The following is a 21,263-nucleotide window of genomic DNA, read 5'->3' as shown; positions in this document are numbered from 1 at the left end:
TAGCAAGAAAATAACACAGTCAATGATTATTATAACCAATTGCATAGTAGACAAAAATCTTTAAAACACAATTTCTAGATAATGAGAACCCAATTATACAAATGAGTCTAAATCATGTTACTTGTACATGTATTTACTGAGCAAAATGATCCAAAGTTACATATTTGTGTTTGGCAAAAGTATTTGAGCATCTAGATTATCATTAATGGGATAATAATCAGATGTGAGTGTTGGAGTCCCTGTTTTGTTTAAAGAAAATAAATCTGGGTAAAATCTGGGAAAAATAAATCTTCACTATTCAAATCTGATCTTGTCAGCACAGGTGTGTGTGTCATGGATTGATTTTAGGAGATTTTGTATGATCTCTGAAAAACACTTATTCATCCTCACCAGGCTGGAAAAGGTTACAAAAATATTTCTAAAGAGTCTGGACTCCACCAGTCCACTGTCAGGCCTATTGTGTACAAATAATAGTAATTAAATGTCAATATTACCCTCCCAAAGAGTGGATGACCAACAGAGATTACACCAAGAGCACGGCGTGTAATACTCCAGGAGATCTTAAAGAACCCCAGGCTAAAGTCTTAAGAATTAAAGACCTATCTTGCATTGGTAAATGTTAGTGTATATAAGTTCTCCATCCAGAAAACATTGAACAATATTAGTATGCATTACTGGGTTTTAAGGAGAAAGCTACTACTATACAAAAAAATTGCTGCTCATCTACAGTTAGGTAAAGACCACGCTGATAAGTGGGAAGGCTTTTGCAAGTATGTGCACTGCAAGCCAGAACCACATCAGATTCCAGTGTGAGAAGGCAATAAATGGTGGTTGCCAATCCCACTATTTGGCACTTATGAGGTCAGGCTCAGGGGAGCAGGGTAGGGGGCCTTGTGTAGGGGACTTCAAAAACAATTGCTGACTTGATGCTGTAGATTTTTCACCAGTGCAATTGATTGAATATTTTAGCAAACAAGGTTTCCTATATTTTGAACTTTCAATAGCTTATTTTAGCAACTAAAAAACCAATTATTACTAATAACGTCAAACATTAGGCAGAAAATGGCAACTCATTTGGTTGTATTTTGCATCACAGAAATGTAGTAATTTTCTGTTAGAAGAATATAGTGCTCATGAACTTCGTGTCCTTACTGGGCCATGTTCAGGCCACACATATCAGCGATAAACAGCTGTAAAGTTTCTGGTATTATTTATTACAACCGAAAAAGCTTACTGTGCAAAGGAAGTGAACATCATATCATCTTAACCTGCACAACATGCTCTTGCTCTTGACCTATAGCTACATAAATCTGAATATTTCAGCATTTCAAAGTTTGTTCTTTTTTCTTTTGAGGTTAACTATGAAGTGCTAATTAACTGTAGGTAGGAAACTAAACAAATAAAGTACGATTTCTAAAGTACTGAACATACCACATCATGTGCTAGCAATGCTTTGCCAAACGCTAGCCGAAAGGCCCAATTATAGTGTTTTTTTTAAGCAGGTCAGGAAAGGATAAAGCTGTGCTCAAGGAAAAATAAATACGCTGAGTACAGTTGTAGATTCCTTAGCAAAACAAATTCTTAAACAAGAGAAATCTCAGCTATTTCGTTCATTTGTTCCTTTTGTTTAATGCTTTGTCACAGTGGAAACCTCCAGCTGAAAGGCAAATACATTGGGAGCCCAGTGACCAATTCATACTTAACTTTGCTTAAAGTGCATTATAATTTTCACCCTTTACTCATGTGCAAGGGATATTTTTACCAATAAAAAACAGGTTTTTCATGCACAGAAGATTTAGGGGCAGATTTATGAAAACTTTTTATGAAATAAAAACCCACATGCATTCTATTCATTCCTAGGAGCTTTTTTTTTGTCAACTCTCTTTTTATTTTGACCAATTCTCACTTTTCCCGTAGGACTGTTTATAAAAAACATCATAATGCACAACACACAGATGCATGGTACAATATATTGCTTTGCAGGGGAAAAGATACAGAAAAATAAAATAAAGAAAAAAAGAAAAACACAAAAAGAAAATGAGCCGTAAGCTTTTTTTGAATTTTATTTATCAATTGGTGAAAGTTATAACTCACCATCTGATAAATACAGTTCTACAAATTCCATTGGAACGAATAGAACATGGGTGAGTTTTTATTTTTTATTATCTAAAAACTCACATTTTGATACTATCTACCCCTTTAATGTCTGATTGTTATAAGAAAAGTCTGGAGATGCTTTTTAAAAGTACAGTTATTGGTATCCATCATACTAGTATTCATCTCTTTTCAGAAAATGTTTAATTGCTCAGATAAATTCATATACCAGAAGAACTTCCAGGCTAATTTCTCAACCAGTGGCACACACAAGGGTTTGAAAAAAGCCAACTTCCTGGACTATGGAAACGAAACATAAGACAACTGCATTGTGAGGCAGCAGTGCAAACCCCTTGTGTTACCTTAAGGTCCACCATGACTTATATTGAGCCAGACTGAGTTAAATGCCAAAACATTATTCTATGGTTTATCACGTGAAGTCTATGGGAAAAACTGGATTAGGTGAAAAATGTTTTCTCCTAAAATTTAATCATGCTCATAAGTGTCTTACTTTACCAAAATTGACATGAATATGGCAGGCATATTTTGAAAATCATTATTACACTATTGCATGTGCATAATGTGTTGAAATATTGCTGGCGTAAATACTTTTGATTGTGTGGGGAAATACAGTATCAAATTTACACCATAAAGCAATGATGTACGTAGGATATTAGAATGGAGAATATGATATAGATGATGAGGTGGGGCTGATGTATATTTTTAATTGTAGTTCACCAGCCTGGACTTGTCTAGATTACTTCAGGCGAAAAAACTGTCTTGATACATTTTTTGAAGTTTCACAGTTGCATAATTACACCTGGTATAAAGACTGTTTGCAGTTGCAGATTAATGCAAAGGCTTACCTATACTATAGCCTAGGGGTCCAAAGTGATCAGCGGCCTGTCTAGCCTTTTTATTAAAATTCTTCTGAAACTTTTAATATTTATTTTTACTTGCACTGGGTTGGAGGTTAACCTGGGACTGAGAAAAGGTAGAAAGCAGGCAAGGCGCATATGTGCGCCCAGATGCTTGCAAACCCATGCATAAGTGCACCTGAGCTGGATCTGCATGCATCTGGGGTATGGGAGTGGGAGTAGCCTATAAGGGGGGCCTCTGGAAAATGTAGCCCTTGGGACTCACATATTAAACTGCCACTGGATGTTTGCCAATGTGAAGTATATAACAAAACAAAACTTGGCACAATTGCCTTTTAGTAAATTGCTGATGTCATGGCAGGTTTTTAATTTTGGCAAAAATATGGCAAATTTAATATTTTGCCGTTATTTGTAAAAATGCACCATAATATGAGGAAAAGTATTGAAATTCTCTCGAAGTAGCATTGTTGCCAGCTTCAGATGGTGTTTAAATGTCACTATCATACAAATGAGAACAGCGATTTTAAAACACACAAGGACTCCTTTATGATTGTAAATGCAGTGCTGCCTATAGACACTGCTTATAAATGTATAAATATATCTCCTTGAAAAACTAGTGTATTGTGTATCTGTGTATTTAATCCAGAGGAGGATGTAGAATTAACAGGAACTAAAGGAACCATTATACAGATTGCCCAGCAGTGAACAGGGCAGAGTCCTCTTCCCACAGTGGAATGCATAAAGCTAACTTTCGTCTTATGCCAAAATATAGGAACATGTTATATCATTGGTTTGAAAAGAAACCAAAGTCCTTGGCAGTTTAGCACATACGTCAAGAAATAAAGCAAAATAGTTTGCAAGGATAAAATCTAAGGATCAATAAACTGGTTAATGAGTAATGTCTTTTGGAAAGCCAAAGGAATCAAATATGGACAACTGACATTTTATTGGTGTGTGTAATTCAAAACCATTTCATGGAGAGGGAGAAGAGGGTGAGTAGAAGTGAATTGCATCAAGTAAATCAGTCACTTTTGCCATTACTGAAACTGTAAGTAACACCGTGTGTAGCTTTCCAAAATTGAAGAAATAGAAACAGACAAGGAATCAGCAGTGCTTAGTCTGCAATCACCCTTTATTAGTGTTTTATCACGACATGTTTCGGGAGCTAGTCCATGGGGGAAATTTACTAAAGGGCGAAGTGGCTAACGCTGGCGAAAATTCACCAGTGCGACTTCATTTCGGCACTTTGCTGATTTACTAACTGGGCGTAATATCGCCAAGGAGACTCTGGTGCAACTTCGCACCAGGCTAATTTTCGCTCTGGCCAAAGAGCGTTACTTTGCAAATTCACTAAGTTTTTGATTTACTGACCGTTACCTCTATCACCAGACTTGCCTTCGCCACCTCAGACCAAGCGAAGTGCAATACAGTAGATAGGAGTTCCTCAAAAAAAAATTGAAAATTTTTCTAATCAGAGCCAAAAGAATGGACGGCACTCCATTCGAGGAGGAAGCAAGTTTTATTGCAGGCTCCTACAAGGATCAAAAAGCCGTACGCGTTTCGGGATACAATCCCTTAATCATAGGCAAGATTAAGGGATTGTATCCCGAAATGTGTAGGGCTTTTTGATCCTTGTAGGAGCCTGTAATAAAACTTGCTTCCTCCTCAAATGGAGTGCCGTTCATTCTTTTGGCTCTGAATTGAAATTTGGCGGTGGGGACGTTGCGGACAGAGCACCTTACAAGGAGGGATTGGAGCAGCCAGAAGGAGGGTAAGCTCGGAGCGGTCCTTTTGGTGTGGAAGAGGAAAATTTTTCTAAGTCCCAAAAAACGCTGGTGCCTTTTCCTTTTTAGAGTGTGATAGGCTGAAAAAGATCGAAAAAGTTTTTTGGGGTACCCTCATTCCCCCCTACATTTAACACATGGCACCTAAACTGTGGGCTCATGTGTAGGGCAATATAATACCTCTAAATAATTTTATTAAGGTTCCCTGGCCTTGTGTAGTGTAATGTATTTGCTGCAGCATATATGGCCATTGTAATTTAACTGCACGCCGTATGCAAATTAGCCAACGCTAGTGTAACTTCGAAATGCTGAGCGTATTTTCGCTAGCGCAACTTCACCAGCGTTTGGTACCCTGTGCGCAACTTTGGATCTTTGTGAATTAGCGTTGTCCAGGCAAATTTACTCCTGGCTAAGTGTTGCGATGTGCGTGAAGCCAGCGATGGCGAATTTTCAGCTGGTTAGTGAATTTGCCCCAATATTTCAACTTGAAAAAGGTACTAGCTTCAGAAACATGTTGTGATTAAAACACAGATAAAGGGTGATTGCAGACTAAGCGCTGCTGAATCCTGGTCTGTTTCTTTTTCTACAATTTTGGATCCTACATGACCTTGACAGATTTTAGATGGTGTATTTTTTGGATTCACGCTATTTTCAGGGTTTGGGGTATAATAAATCTCAAAAATGTTTACATTTTTTTCAATAAACAACTCGAAAACTCACATTTTTGTGGAAATCACTACTTGAACCTTAATAAATCTGCCCCTTTATGTCCTGTAAGTCTCTAATGTTTCCCAAAATCCTGTCGGACTACAAATTATCCTTTGTGTGTCACTGTGTCTGTTATCCCATGTAATTTCTTCTGTCCCCAAATTCCTGTTAAACCAGCTGGTCCACATCATCTATCACATTTATTACAAATATCACATTGTTACTTAAAATGGTAGTCTCGAAGATATCCAGTGGTAACAGTTTTCCTCAAGAGAATTCTTGAGTATTGTCTAACCAGTACCATCTTCCTAGCATCTCTTTCCAAATAAACTTTCACTATTATTTTGAGACCAATAGTTGCTAAATGATGCAGCTCCAAAGTTTGTATTGTTTCTGCCCCATGCATGGTACAATAATCTTTATGCATGGACACTTCAATCTAGTCCAAAAAAAGGTTCATTTATCTGGCATTGAGTAGACCATAAACAGTGGCATAAATCCAAGCTTGGAACATTCCCAAGGTATGCACCACTAAACACAGCATATTATCAAGCCATTTTAAACTTGCTAAATTAGCTGGTAGTTACCTGAAATCGTTCTTGCTTTTAACTGGATACATCTTATTTTTAGTTCAGTACAGTATAATTGCCTAACCATTTGTGAAATGAAAATTCAGTTGTCCCACAGCATTTAGTCACTAATAATATGTTTATTTTTGAATTTGTATGCTTTTAAATGTACATTTGCATAATTTGTTTTATTTGTTTGAAACTTCATGTCTCAAAGAAAGCTTTTTTATAATAGATCTACATTCCTTAATGCATTTGCTTTATAGTTCTAATTATGTCCAGTGTGTTCATACTTTACTAAAACTAACAGGTAACCAAACTCATAAATCGATGTATCTTGAAAAAATCAGAGCACTAAAACTGAGCCTCAATTCATATTCTACAATCGAATTTTCACTGTGATTTGATTTTTTTGGATTATCAGATGAAAACCCGGATTTAGGGTCAGATTCAATTCAGTGAGAAAAAGTTATCTCATGTTTATCATGTGAAAACTCATTGATGAGATTCAATTTGACTAGTAAAAAAATTCTCTAAATTCAGTTCCAGTTATTTCCATAGACTTCAATAGAGTTTTCACCTGATTAACCATGAGATGTTTTTCTGAATAGAATTGCATCCCGAATTGAAGCTCGTCCATGAGTTTTCACGTGATAAACCTTTTTCTCACTGAATTGAATCTGACCCTTTATCGGATTATCCAGCACAGATCACTAGGAGCTTAACTCCCTTTGAAAATATGCCTTGAAAGTCTAATCCACTGATTGGTACAAACTATATAATCAGTGATACTTGGAAAGTGTACACTGTGCGATGTATCTGACTCTTAAAGGACGTTTCTTTTTAACGAAAAAAAAAACCACCAAGACAGTTTTAACTTTTAAATCACAAAGCCTTTATTAAGAAATTACTTACCGATTCTCTGCATGCGCTCCTCTTCAATAACGACTACAGGGCGACGATCCATTGTGCGGTGCTCAATTTCTCCTCCCTGTGTTCTATAGGAGATAGCCAGGGAGGAGAAATCAAGCGACGCATGATGGATCATCGCCCTGTCAAAGATTTACATAAGTAAAGGTTTGGATTTGTGTAACCAAAGGGAAGGTATGTTGGCCTCCTTCCCCACCTTTCAAATCCAGTATATAACAGTGTTCCTTAACCAGCAAAATCTAGCTGTGACAACAAGCAAGGTATAACAAACCATATAATAATGACATACCAAATAAATGATGAATAGACAATGGTAAACAGAGGTGGGAAGCAGTGAAGCTGTAATACCTGATCACCCCTTAGAATGAAACGTTTCTCAGAAAAGACTAAAGCTGAGCTGTCAAAAATAATTACTGCATAGAACTGTTCTTCTAAGAAGGAAAACATGCTTTTCTGTGGTTCTATCTTAAGTCAAGATATGTACAAGCTGGAATGTTAAACCATTCCTTTATTGTATACTGAAGCCAAAAAGATTCTTATAGTTACATTTTGCAGGCATGCAAACTGAGGAGTAAGTAAGTTTTTGCTCATTTGCACAGACAAGTTACAAAGTTTCATTCAAAGCATGGGAATAATAATATGGATCAGAATAAACCTAGTAAGGGTTTTTAATTAGTAATTTCTGCAAAATATCAGTAACCTATACACCTGCAAATGATAATGTTCAGTTCTTGACTAGTTACATGAATTCCCACTGCTTCTGTAGACTTCCCATGGGCTCTGCTGTCAAAGCAATTGACCCTAGAGATTCTCCATTACTGGTATTGAATTTGTATGACTTGTGGCAGTAACATCCTGGAGGGGGGTACAAAACAGGGACAGGTAGAAATCTGTCTGTGATTTACAGCAGATGGATTTACACCCTGAAGTGGAAAAGATGTCTGTGCACAGTTAAGGAATGTACAATGCAGTCCCAACACACCTTTATATACATTTAGCACAGGTAGTCAGAACAATGATGAAATATTGGAGCCATTTGAACCATTCAAAAGTGTCATTTGATTACTCATAAATGTAAAATGTATTTATATTATTTCTTAACAAATCCAGAATATTTACACCTGGAAAATATTTGCGCAGGTGTTGATTTAATTTACATGACTCAAGATTAAATTAATTTATTCACCTATATTATCTTGTGAGACCATATTAAAATTAGCACCCATGAATACATGGGTTTACAGTATTATTGCTAGAAATATCTGAGGCATTATGTGACGTAGTTAGTGTTCCTTCTGTATATTTAAAGGCAATGTGTCTGTTTCATTCTAAGCAACTTTCCAATTTACATTCATTAAATGTTAGTTTAATGTTATGTGTACATGGAGTTGCAATGGAAAGCAGTGCTTGTCTATCCCTTTCTGTTCTCTGGTTCTGACTCTTCAAACAATATAGCAGAAATAAGTTCCATTCCAGGTCTTTGGCTGCTTCTGCTATGTTCTTTACAGAGCCAGAACCAGAAAGGCATAAATATAATGTACATATGTACTGTGCATACTGTACATACTGTACATACTGTACAGTTCAAATGGCCAGATAACGTAACTGGTCTGATGTTAATACAGGTATGGGATCTGTTATCTGGAAACCCGTTAGGGTAGTGACACATGATGCGATTCGGGGAGATAAGTTGCCCAGTGACAAATCTCCTCTTCTTCAGTCAACTAATCTCCCCAAAATGACTTCCTGCTGGCTAAAATGTGAATCGCCAGATGGTACTCGGATCGCTCTGTTTTCCGAAGCCACCCGAAGTTGCCTTGCAAGGAAACTTTGGCTGACTTTGGAAAGCTGTGCCATCCTGCCTGCGATTCACATTCTAGGCGTGTTAAGGCATTTTGGAGAGATTAGTAGCAGCAGCGTATGCCACCACCCTTATGCAGAAAGCTCCAAATTACAGGACGGCTATCTCCCATAGACTACATTTTAAACAAATGTAGCGCTATAGTAAACTGAATTGTGCCAGGGCAGTTTTAGCTACTTTCCTTTGTGGCTGAGACCACAGATGAGCTCTCTTTCTCAGTGGTAAGCCCTCGCAACGCGGTGGAGGCAAGGGTATAGTGTAACTGTAACGGGGTGCGATAGCACAATGATGGGCGCCAGTAGTTCTTTAACGTTTGAACCAAGAACTGTGTTTATTGAACAATAGCACATAGATCATTTAGCACATTGATCCACAATGGAGTATAGAACATACACAGCAGCATAAAGGAAGCATATACTCACAGCACATATAGGCTGAATCCCCACAGGCTAGGGAATATACAGCAGAGAGTAAGTTGACAGCATGTGATGGGTATTGCCCAGTTTTCAGGATATCTTCCAGTGACAGACTAGGGAAACTCCTGACATCCCTATCTCAACACTCAGTGTTGTACCCTGGGATCTTAATCCCTCTAATCTCCTCGGAGTTGACAGCATGTGATGGGTATTGCCCAGTTTTCAGGATATCTTCCAGTGACAGACTAGGGAAACTCCTGACATCCCTATCTCAACACTCAGTGTTGTACCCTGGGATCTTAATCCCTCTAATCTCCTCGGAGGAGCCTTGAGCTGCTCAGCTAAATAACCTCTCTATCACTCCTAGAGCGATCTATAAAACGAGTATAGCTGTCTAATTACTAGCGTCAAGGCGCCTAGGGTCGACACTACCCATTCCCTTCCAGCCTGCTTGGTTGGGCTAAAGCAATGGACCCAGAACACATGGTTCCTAAACCTTTTATACTCTGGCACAGTGCCATCTGGTGTACACTGTGTGAACTACAGGGGTTACATAAGCACAAGGTCCCACAAGGACCCACTGAGGTGTCCATATTACTAGGGATGTGCCTGTCTGTAAAGTATAAGGGTGTCTAAGATTTTCACATCCCTATACAAATAATACAAATTTAAAAAACTATTTCCTTGTTCTCTGTAATAATCAACCTGTACATTGTTTTTGATCCCAACTAAGATATAATTAATTCTTAGTGGAGGCAAAACAATCCTATTGGGTTTATTTAGTGATTAAATTATTTTTTAGTAGACAAACTATGTTGATCCAAATTATAGAAAGATTCCTTATCTGGAAAACCCCAGGTCCTAAGCAGGGGCAATCCTGGTCATTTTGCAGCCTGAGGCGACCTTCCTTGTGCTGCCCCCACCCCTCCCCATGGCACTCACCCCAGAGGGGGTCGGTCCACAGCACGCTTGAGGGGTCGCTCCACGTCGCTAGTGCAGAGAGCGCAATTGTGCTCTCTGCACTAGGAGAGCCGAATTTCTGGGTTGAAAAGCGGAAATTCAAGGGGGTGCTGCCGCCTGAGGAGAGTGCCTCAACTCGCCTTATTGGTGGAGCACCCCTGGTCCTAAGCATTCTGGATATAACACTCTTCATAAGAGTATTATTTCAAGCTGCTTTCTCAACAAACCAGGACATGTAGCTGCCTCCTAACATGTACGTTCTTCAGTTACATAATTATATTAATTACTATGCTGTGGGATCTGTCTGTGTTTACATCCCATGCCTGTTCTGAGTTTAAATGGCCATGTGTATTTTTATGACAAGAAGCTGATTTATTATCTGCTTTAGTTAGATGAAGACGAATCTTTTTTTAAGAATTTTGCCACCCATTCTTTCTTTTTTGCACCTACACGCAGCAATGACAAATTCTAGGGAACTCAGATAAAGCCCATGGTTTTTATCAGCAATAGTGGTGAGCTGAGCCACAGAAAGCAACATTTATAGCTTTTCAACTGGGTAAAAGCAAATAAGGTACAACTACTAAGAAAAAGGGGGGGGGGAAGCCCATATTCTTGCTATTGCACTAAACATAAATATATTTTTATAAAATATTTATTGTCAATATACAGTAGTAAATACACGTGCTGTTTTTAAGATTGTTGTAGTACTATACTTTATGTGCAGAAATTACTTGGTTATCTTTATTTATCTTTGTAAAGAAAGGTTTTGAAATATTTTTTAACTTTCTAACCATGCAGAAGAGATGACGATGATGATGTCACATCGGTTCGAAATGGTGATGAAGATATTTTTATTTCGGCCCAGTTCCAGAAAACATTGGAAGAACTAGATGATGACTCTGAAGGTATTTAAAGATTTCAGATTTATGTATTAAGGAACTAGGATCATAGCATCATAATTGCAAATGGAAAATACACACACATGTATTTTATCTATCTATTTATGAATCTGTCTGTCTATCTAATGAAGCATCCATATGCAGAATACATTATGGGGGTTATTAAGCAAAGGTCGAGTTGTATTTTCTCAAAAGTTTTTCAAGGATAGTTTCACCAACAAACTAAATTTTTTCAGGATAAAAAAAAACTAAAATTTTTCGAGAATTATTATGCCCCAAAGCTGCTGAAAGCCCCAATCTGAAAATACTCTGGCTAAAACCTGTTAAGGTCATGTAGAAGTCAATGGCAAAAGTCCCTTTAACCATTTGAAGATGTTTTTTGCCTTCATGATTTTTCTGGGTTTTTCAGTGGTTTGCATCTGAAAATTCAATAAATTCAAGGTTTTTGATCCTATAAACTCAAGAAATTTGAGGTATTTGAGCTTTTCCATGATTGCATTTAATCATTTTTTTTTAACATTTAGGTTTTTTCATAATAAGCAGACATTCAAGTTGTGAGTTTATTAGAGGTAGAAGAAACCTCACAAACTTGACCTTTGCTAAATAACCCCTATAAATTTGTAATACATCCCATTGTTCTATCCAGTTCTTCCTTATTTCAAACACATGTATATCTGTAAATCCAAACATTCTAGTTGTGAATTTATTCGAGGTAGGAGAAACCTCAAATTTCAAATGCTCAACCCTCGATAAATAACCCCTATACGTTTGTAATAAATCCCATCCACTACATAATCCACTACTTGTAGTACCTGCACATACTAATGACTGAAATGTAAGGTCTCTGTGTTTATTCTAACATATAACATATGTTTTGCACTTGCATTTCAGATTGCCCAGTAAAATGTAAATAAAATGTAGCATGATCCCTCGTGCTTAGTTGGGAATTGTAGTGGTATTAGTGTTGGTATCATGAAAACAGTGTGCCTGCTGACTGTCTGGTTTAAATGATAGCACTATAAAGGTTGTCAGTAAGCATCTTGGTCATCTTGATGTAAATTATACTATCTGTTTAAAATAGGTGTAAAATAATAATTGTCTTGATTTAAAAACCTGTATTAACTGGCTCCATTTTTTTGTATACTGCAGACATGGATGATGTGGACAGTGCTTACAGAAATCATATTCATTCTCAGTCAAGTCCTTTTCATAAACAAGAGTCGATGACATATACTGAAGTTCCAGTAACAATTATAGATGGAGTTCCAGATATGGAAAATGAGGTTACATCCAATTCACAAAGAGTGGAACTACATACCAACTATACTAAGCAAGGAGCATTAAAGCCAGAGCAAAATGCATCCACTGCCTTCAAGCTTGAAAATGGGTATAACCATAGGGAGAGCAAGCCCACTGAGACCATTCCTTCCTCCATGCCAAGGAGCAAATTTGCATCAGCAAAGAAGGCTGAATTTTCTGAAACAAGATTAATAGAAAACAAAGATAAAACTGAAAAACAACAAATACCAGCTTCACTTAACAATACCACTAAAGGAGCAGAGCCTTCAAAACCAGTATTGTGGAGGCAACAAACATATGAATCGAAAGCAGGTATGAGAACATTTACTGTTGTTCCTCCCAAACCTGATGTAAAAAAGTATGACAGAGGAGCTTCTCTTTCAGCAAGTGCTATCAAAATAGATGATTTTGGCAATCTAATAAGCCCTCATACTTCCATATCTAAGAAGGATCTAAATAATAGTCATAGCAATAAACCACAGGGACCACTTGTTGAAAAGGCAAAAGAGTTCTGGAGATCAAATTCTATGGACAGTCAGGCAGGAGAAGTCAGAGAGCAATTTCCTAAAAAGTTTTCATCTGTCAAGAGTAATAAGCCAAATCAGCAAGAAGCAGACAGCAAAATAAATTATATATCTCAGGTAATTAATAAAGGAGGGGAGACCAAAGAGCAACCATCTATAAAGAACAATAAGCCAAACCAACAAGGACAAATGGACACTTTAAATTATCCATCCTTAAAGGGAGTGGCACTTAATACCATAACAGAGAGAGAGAATGGGCATCTAAAACAATTACACTCAATACCTGGGTCTCAAGAGAAGATGATTATTATAGAACATACAAACAGTGTAAAATCAAACCCGCCATTTTTGAATATTCAGAAACGAACATCCAGCCAATATGTTGCATCTGCCATCTCTAAGTACACAGAACCATCAAGAAGTAAATCTTTTGAAACAAATGACTCCATTAAACAAGAAACAACAGCAGACTTGAGGAAAAGGTTTAGTGGTATCTATGTTCCAGCTGGTAGCAACCCTAGTAAAACTGCAGCTGAAAAAAACAACAAATCTAATGATCATTCACAAATATATGCTCAAAGAGAGAGTTCAGTTTCTGAGCAACAGGGTTTCAGTGAAATACAAAGCAGAGTTGGAACTACAGCTATCACCATACTGGAAAGAAATCCTGAAAAAACCAGCATGTTTCATTCTGCTCCACATGAATCTCAAGGCCGCTTAAACACTATATCCTCATCGAATTCCTTTTTAAAAGCTGTGAGGGAAAAATCTGGTAAAATGGAACAATCCAATTCCTATACATCCAACAAAGAGCCACTGAGGTCTGTTGCCATCAAGGAAGATAAAGGAAATGATGTACCTTCAACAATAACAGATGACACAGACAATCCTAGCAACGGTGATGTGTTCGGACCAAAAGCAAAGTTACGTCAAGTGGTCCAGAAACCATTCCAGAAAGACACAACATTGCACAGTGCTTTAATGGAAGCCATTCAGTCTGGAGAAGGAAAAGAAAAGCTGAGGAAAATACAGGTACAGGAATCCATTACATAGCACATAGGTTTCTGATTGCTAGTACAGTGTGCTGTTCTGACAGAACTCCATGTACATGTGTTTTTTTTATTAACAAATTGTACAGAAAAGTGTACCAACGTTTCATGTCCACCAGACTCAAATCCCACGCAGTCATATCTTCTGCCTTAATTGGTTCCATATGCATATCACTTAGTTGTAAATCTGAGAAGATGTCTTCAGCTGATTTTAAGTTGCACAGCTTACTCCACATACTGGGGGACTGTATGGTTCAGCTGTATTGTACTTTCTGATCTGTAGTACAAATCCGTTACAGAGGCAAAACCCTTCTAAGACTTTGGGCCACACACGTTGTAGCTCGACCCATGGAGAAACAAAGGCAGAGAATCTGCCTCTACACTACTACTCTGTTTCTTTGAAGTGCCTGCACCCAGAAACATTGCCAACGGTCATGTGCAGACAGATGCAGAGGATTTTGGTGTAAAATGCAAAATCTCAAATTTCAGCACAAAAATGCACTGTGTCTGCCTGCAACCATGCTAAGGCAATATTTATGGGTACAGGCACTTTGATCAGCAGACGAGCGGATTCTCTGGTCGATTATAGCAGCTGATATCTGCCTCATCTGGCCCTAGCCTAACTGGGCCCAAATCAGCGGGGCTGTGTATGAGGAATAGTTTTAGTTAATTATTACTAAAATAAAGTCAACGATGAAGTAAATGCCTTAAACAATTTTGAGCATTTGAGTAGATAAAACATGGACTTGGTCCATAAACTAAAATGGCATCATTGCAGTACCAACAGTTTCCATCTAATGTAGATTGATTGTCTACATTAGCTAAGTAATAAACAACTTAGCAAAATCAATGATTCTTGCCTTTAGCTATTTTATACTACATCTCAGAAAAAGACCTTCTTTTAAAGAAGACATTGTGCAGAAATATACTTGAACAGAATATGGGTTTTTATCCCATGCTGGACCCTGGGTCTGGTAGCTTCTTTATTGCTCAACCAAAGCTCTAACACAATACATAACTGAAGTTACAAAGCCATAATAGTAATGAGTCGGTCAATTTATTTTCAACTTATTAGATGAATATTAACAAAAAGTTATGGTTCAGCCATAAGGGAGACAAATCATGTATTTTATTATTATGTATACAGCATGAATTGCTCTGTATAACAATATATGCATGCATTTTAATGCTTCTATAAATGTACCTGTTTTTCAGACTTCATCTGCTGTATTAAATGAGCTTCAGTCTGTAAGAAATGCAGAACCGTCTTTCAAGGAGGCAGAAAAAGTACACAATCAGCTGCAATCAATTCCACCTCCACCATTAATGCCTCCTCCACCGCCACCACCTGTGCTCAATTTATCTGCTACTGTGTCTCCTGCCACTAAAGCTAACTCTGTAAATGCAAGGGAAGCCTTAATGGACGCTATTCGCTCAGGTGCTGGCGCTGCAAGACTTAAAAAGGTAATGTAATTCTACAAGGTAAATGTCAACCTCTGTAAATGTTTCTGTCAATACAGGGAAAATAGTACTTACCTTATAATGATGTCCTTAAGGTTAGTGGAATTTTAATTATTGGAGAATACCTCCAAGTCAAGCCAAGTCAAGTAGTTTCTTTCTGTATCAGGAGTACACACCTACTCAAACTTCCCTCACAACTATATATATATATATATATATATATATATATATATATATATATATATATATATATATATATATATATATACAGTCCATGGAGGAGTCGGCACTCACGTCACAAACTTCAAATATGCCTGGGTGCAGTGTCCAAAAATTAGATACAATATCATACAGAATAAGGTCCGCACTCTCAGGACTTAGGAAAACTAAAAAATTTTATTCACAAAGGAGACTGACGTTTCGACCTCTACAGAGGCCTGTGTGCACAATTTAAATTTGTGTGTGCATTTTTAAAAACTGTGTGCAGAGGTGTGAATAAGGGTAGGACTACACGGACATTTTCGGCACGCTGCGACAAATGGCATGTGATGGAAATAAGGTAAGAGATAGAAATTCGGCTGAAGTCGCAGCGTTGACACGACACTGCGTCTGCATTAGAGATGTCGCGAACTGTTCGCCGGCGAACTTGTTCGCGCGAACATCGGGTGTTCGCGCTCGCCGGAAGTTCGCGAACGTCGCGCGACGTTCGCCATTTTGGGTTCGCCATTGTTGGCGCTTTTTTTTGCCCTCTCACCCCAGACCAGCAGGTACATGGCAGCCAATCAGGAAGCTCTCCCCTGGACCACTCCCCTTCCCTATAAAAACCGAAGCCCTGCAGCGTTTTTTCACTCTGCCTGTGTGTGCTGAAGAGATAGTGTAGGGAGAGAGCTGCTGCCTGTTAGTGATTTCAGGGACAGTTGAAAGTTTGCTGGCTAGTAATCGTTTTGATACTGCTCTGTTATTGGAGGGACAGAAGTCTGCAGGGGTTTGAGGGACATTTAAGCTTAGGTAGCTTTGCTGGCTAGTAATCTACCTTCTACTGCAGTGCTCTGTATGTAGCTGCAGTGGGCAGCTGTCCTGCTTCTGATCTCATCTGCTGACTGCTGCAATAACAGTAGTCCTTGTAAGGACTGCTTTTATTTATTTTTTTGTTGTTTTACTACTACTACTACTACTACTATAAGAGCCCAGTGCTATTAGTCTAGCAGTGTTGGGGAGTGGGACTGGTGTGCTAATCTGCTGCTCCTAGTAGTTCAGCAGCACCAACTTTAATTTTTTTTTTTTAATATTCATTTTTTTTTTATTTTACTTTTTTTTATTTTACTACCGCTGTAGTAGTGTATAAGTTGACCTTTTAGGCATTATTTGCCCTGTAGGCATTATTTGCACACTGTTTTCTTCAACCCGCCATCTAGCTGTGTGACCTTGTTCACATTCTGTCTAAATATCCATAATATTACCGTCTCCAGAAAAAACACCGGAGTGACTTTTTTCAAGCAGCCATAATATATTTTACGTAATCCGTATCCACCGCTGTAGTAGTGTATACGTTGACCTTGTAGGCATTATTTGCACAGTGTTTTCTTCAACCCGCCATCTAGCTGTGTGAGCTTGTTCACATTTTGTCTAAATATTGATAATATTATCGTCTCTAGAAAAACCACTTGAGTTACTTTTTTTCAAGCAGCATTCATATATTTTACGTAATCCGTATCCACCGCTGTAGTAGTGTATACGTTGACCTTGTAGGCATTATTTGCACACTGTTTTCTTCAACCCGCCATCTAGCTGTGTGACCTTGTTCACATTCTGTCTAAATATCCATAATATTACCGTCTCCAGAAAAAACACCGGAGTGACTTTTTTCAAGCAGCCATAATATATTTTACGTAATCCGTATCCACCGCTGTAGTAGTGTATACGTTGACCTTGTAGGCATTATTTGCACAGTGTTTTCTTCAACCCGCCATCTAGCTGTGTGTATTATCGTTTCCAGAAAAACCAACTGAGTTTTTGTTGTTGTTGTTGTTTTTTTAAAAATAATGCCAGGCAAAGGCAGGCCGCCACGCAGAGGCCGTGCTAGGGGCCGTGCTGCTATGCAATCCTGTGGCCCTAGCAAATTGCCCAGTTTTAAAAAGCCAATGACCCTGAACTCCCAAAATGCTGAAGAGGTAGTTGACTGGCTTACACAGCACACCCCATCCTCTACCGTTTCTAACTTTACCACAACATCCTCCTCATCCTCCACTGCTATGGCCACCCCACGTAACACTTCCTCCACCACCGGTGCCCCTTCTTCACTGGGGTCAGAGGAGTTATTTTCCCATGAGTTTCTTGAACTGAGTAATGCGCAACCATTATTGCCAGAAGAAGATGAAGGAGATGAGGACCTTACACCAGATTTAATTCTGGCAGAGAACACGATAGAGATGGACATAATGAGTGATGAGGAGGAGGTCCCCGCTGCTGCTTCCTTCTGTGATGTGTCAGAAGAAATTGATGCATCTGAGGAGAATGATGATGAGGAGATTGATGTTTTGTGGGTGCCTAGTAGAAGAGAGCAAGAGGAGGGTAGTTCAGATGGAGAGACGGAGAGTCAGAGAGGCAGTAGGAGAATAAGACTTAGAAGAAGCAGGGAGGACAGCCCGCAGGGATCAGTAGGGCAACAACATGTATCGGCACCTGTGTTCAGCCGGCCAACGCACCCGCCATTGCCGCCAATGCCGCCAACTTCTACTGTTACCGCCAGATCGCACACTTCCAAAAAGTCAGCAGTGTGGGATTTTTTTAATGTGTGTGCCTCTGACAAAAGCATTGTAATTTGCAATGAGTGCAGTCAGAAACTGAGCCTTGGTAAGCCCAACAGCCACATAGGTACAACTTCTATGCGAAGGCACATGAGCGGCAAGCACAAAGCACTTTGGGAGCAACACCTCAAAGGCAACAGGCAAACTAAAAGCCACACTCCTTCTGGTCCAGCATCTTACTGCTCTACCTCTGCTCTCCTTGACCCGTCTGAACCACCCTCCACTCCGCCTTCCACCTTGACCACCTGTTCCCATTCCCAGTCATCTGCCACCAGCCAAGTTTCTGTGAAGGCCATGTTTGAGCGTAAGAAGCCAATGTCTGACTGTCACCCCCTTGCCCGGCGTCTGACAGCTGGCTTGTCTGCACTCTTAGCCCGCCAGCTTTTACCATACCAGCTGGTGGACTCTGAGGCCTTCCGCAAATTTGTAGCAATTGGGACACCGCAGTGGAAGGTACCCAGCCGCAATTTTTTTTCTAAAAAGGGAATACCACACCTGTACCAACATGTGCAGAGCCAAGTTACCGCATCTCTGTCACTTAGTGTTGGGCCAAAGGTCCATATGACTACTGACGCATGGTCCTCCAAGCATGGTCAGGGCAGGTATGTCACCTACACTGCCCACTGGGTGAACTTGGTAATGGCTGGGAAGCAGGGAATGGGTAGCTCAACAACAACAGTGGAGTTGGTGTCACCGCCACGGATTGCACGCGGTTCTGCCACCAGCTCTACTCCTCCATCGCTCTCTACCTCGTCTTCTTCTTCTTCTTACTCTGCTGCTGGGTCCTCCTTCTCCTCCTCCACACCTGTGCACCCCCAGCTCCCCCTAGGCTATTCGACGTGCCAGGTACGCCGTTGTCACGCTGTCTTGGGGATGACGTGCCTGGAAAGCAAAAACCATACCGGATCTGTACTCCTGTCATCTCTGCAGTCACAGGCCGATCGGTGGCTGACCCCACACCAACTGCAGATCGGAAAAGTGGTGTGTGACAATGGAAGCAATCTGTTGGCAGCGTTGAGACTAGGCAATTTAACACATGTGCCCTGCATGGCACATGTGTTAAATTTAATAGTCCAACGTTTTGTCTCCAAGTACCCAGGATTCCAGGACGTTCTCACCCAGTCCAGAAAGGTGTCGGCCCATTTCAGACGTTCCTACACAGCCATGGCACGCCTTGCTGACATTCAGCAGCGCTACAACATGCCAGTCAGGCGTTTGATTTCTGACAGCCAGACTCGCTGGAATTCAACGCTCCTTATGTTGGAACGTCTGCTGCAACAACAAAGGGCCGTCAACGAGTACCTTTTTGAACTGGGTGGTAGGACTGGATCTGCACAGCTGGGGATTTTTTTCCCCCGTTACTGGGTGCTTATGCGCGATGCCTGCAGGCTCATGCGACCTTTTGAAGAGGTGACAAATATGGTCAGTCGCACCGAAGGCACCATCAGCGACCTAATACCCTTCGCTTTATTCCTGGAGCGTGCCGTGCGACGAGTGACAGATGAGGCTGTAGACCAGCGTGACGAGGAGCTGGAAGCGCACGATTTCTGGTCGGAATCACCAGAACGAACCCAGGCACCTGCTGCAACGCAGGGAGAGGTGCCAGAAGTGGAGTCAGAGGAGGAAGGTGGCTTTGTGGAGGAGGAGGAGGAGGAGGACCAACAGGAGCAGGCTTCCCAGGGGGCTAGTGGTGACCTTTTGGGGACCCCTGGTCTTGTACGTGGCTGGGGGGAGGAGACCGTGGATGATGCAGTCCTTGATAATGAGGAAGCGGAGATGGATAGCTCTGCATCCAACCTTGTGAGAATGGGGTCTTTCATGCTGTCATGCCTGTTGAAGGACCCCCGTATCAAGAGGCTTAAGGAGAAGGACCTGTACTGGGTCGCAACGCTACTAGACCCTCGGTACAAGCATAAAGTGTCAGAAATGTTACCAACATACCACAAGTCCGAAAAGATGCGGCATTTACAAACCAGCCTGCAAAACATGTTGTACAATGCTTTTAAGGGTGATGTCACTTCAGGAACTCATCAACATTCCAGGGGCAGAGGTGCCAGTAATCCTGCCACGAGCACACCTGCAAGGACAAAGCCCTTTGGCCAGTCTGTAACGTCAGACATGCAAATGTTTTTCTGTCCAAGGCAGCGCCACAACCCTTCTGGATCCACCCTCAAAGAACGCCTCGACCGGCAGGTAGCGGACTACCTGGCATTAACTGCAGATATCGACACTCTGAGGAGCGATGAACCCCTGGACTACTGGGTGCGCAGGCTTGATCTGTGGCCAGAGCTGTCACAATTTGCCATGAACCTCTTGTCTTGCCCAGCCTCAAGTGTGCTCTCAGAAAGGACCTTCAGTGCAGCAGGAGGGATTGTAACTGAGAAGAGAACTCGCCTAGGTCACAAAAGTGTCGATTACCTGACCTTTATTAAAATGAATGAGGGGTGGATCTCGGAGGGTTACTGCACGCCGGAAGACTTGTTCTGACTTCTATGCAGCTGTCCTTCTCTTCAAGCCTCATGACTCCACACACAGCTGTCCTTTAGCGTCCTCCTCCTCCTCCCTCCGCCACCGTTACAAACTAGGGTGCAAACCCTACTGGTTTAATTTTTTCTGGCCTCTGTGCTTCAGTGGCTGCAACCAAAAAAACTGGGCAAACAATGTCTACAAGGTCAACGTATGGCAAAAAATGACTATTTTCAGCATTTATATGGCATATTTTTTCTGGCAACTGTGCTTCAGTGGCTGCGTCCAAAAAAATGCATATTTTCTGCATTTATATGGCATAATTTTTCTGGCCTCTGTGCTTCAGTGGCTGCAACCAAAAAAATGCATATTTTCTGCATTTATATGGCATAATTTTTCTGGCCTCTGTGCTTCAGTGGCTGCAACCAAAAAAATTTATATTTTCTGCATTTATATGGCATAATTTTTCTGTCAACTGTGCTTCAGTGGCTGCGACCAAAAAAATGACTATTTTCAGCATTTATATGGCATATTTTTCTGGCCTCTGTGCTTCAGTGG

General features: G+C 40.2%; 1 protein-coding gene across 2 annotated transcripts in view; it reads left to right on the top strand.

Annotated features, from left to right (window-relative positions):
• cobl.L (cordon-bleu WH2 repeat protein L homeolog) overlaps positions 1 to 21,263 on the top strand; it is a 212,109-nt gene that overhangs the window by 178,353 nt on the left and 12,493 nt on the right. For both annotated transcript variants that reach the window (XM_041565255.1, XM_018266224.2), the window contains 3 exons: positions 10,999 to 11,105; positions 12,249 to 13,954; positions 15,187 to 15,435. In XM_041565255.1, the coding sequence (XP_041421189.1) occupies positions 10,999 to 11,105; positions 12,249 to 13,954; positions 15,187 to 15,435 (2,062 nt within the window). The remainder of the gene's footprint in view (positions 1 to 10,998; positions 11,106 to 12,248; positions 13,955 to 15,186; positions 15,436 to 21,263) is intronic.

Source organism: Xenopus laevis, chromosome 6L (genome assembly GCF_017654675.1).
Source record: "Xenopus laevis strain J_2021 chromosome 6L, Xenopus_laevis_v10.1, whole genome shotgun sequence".
NCBI lineage: Eukaryota > Metazoa > Chordata > Amphibia > Anura > Pipidae > Xenopus > Xenopus laevis.
Note: the sequence above shows the minus strand (reverse complement) of the source record. Positions and strands in the feature narration are given on the sequence as shown.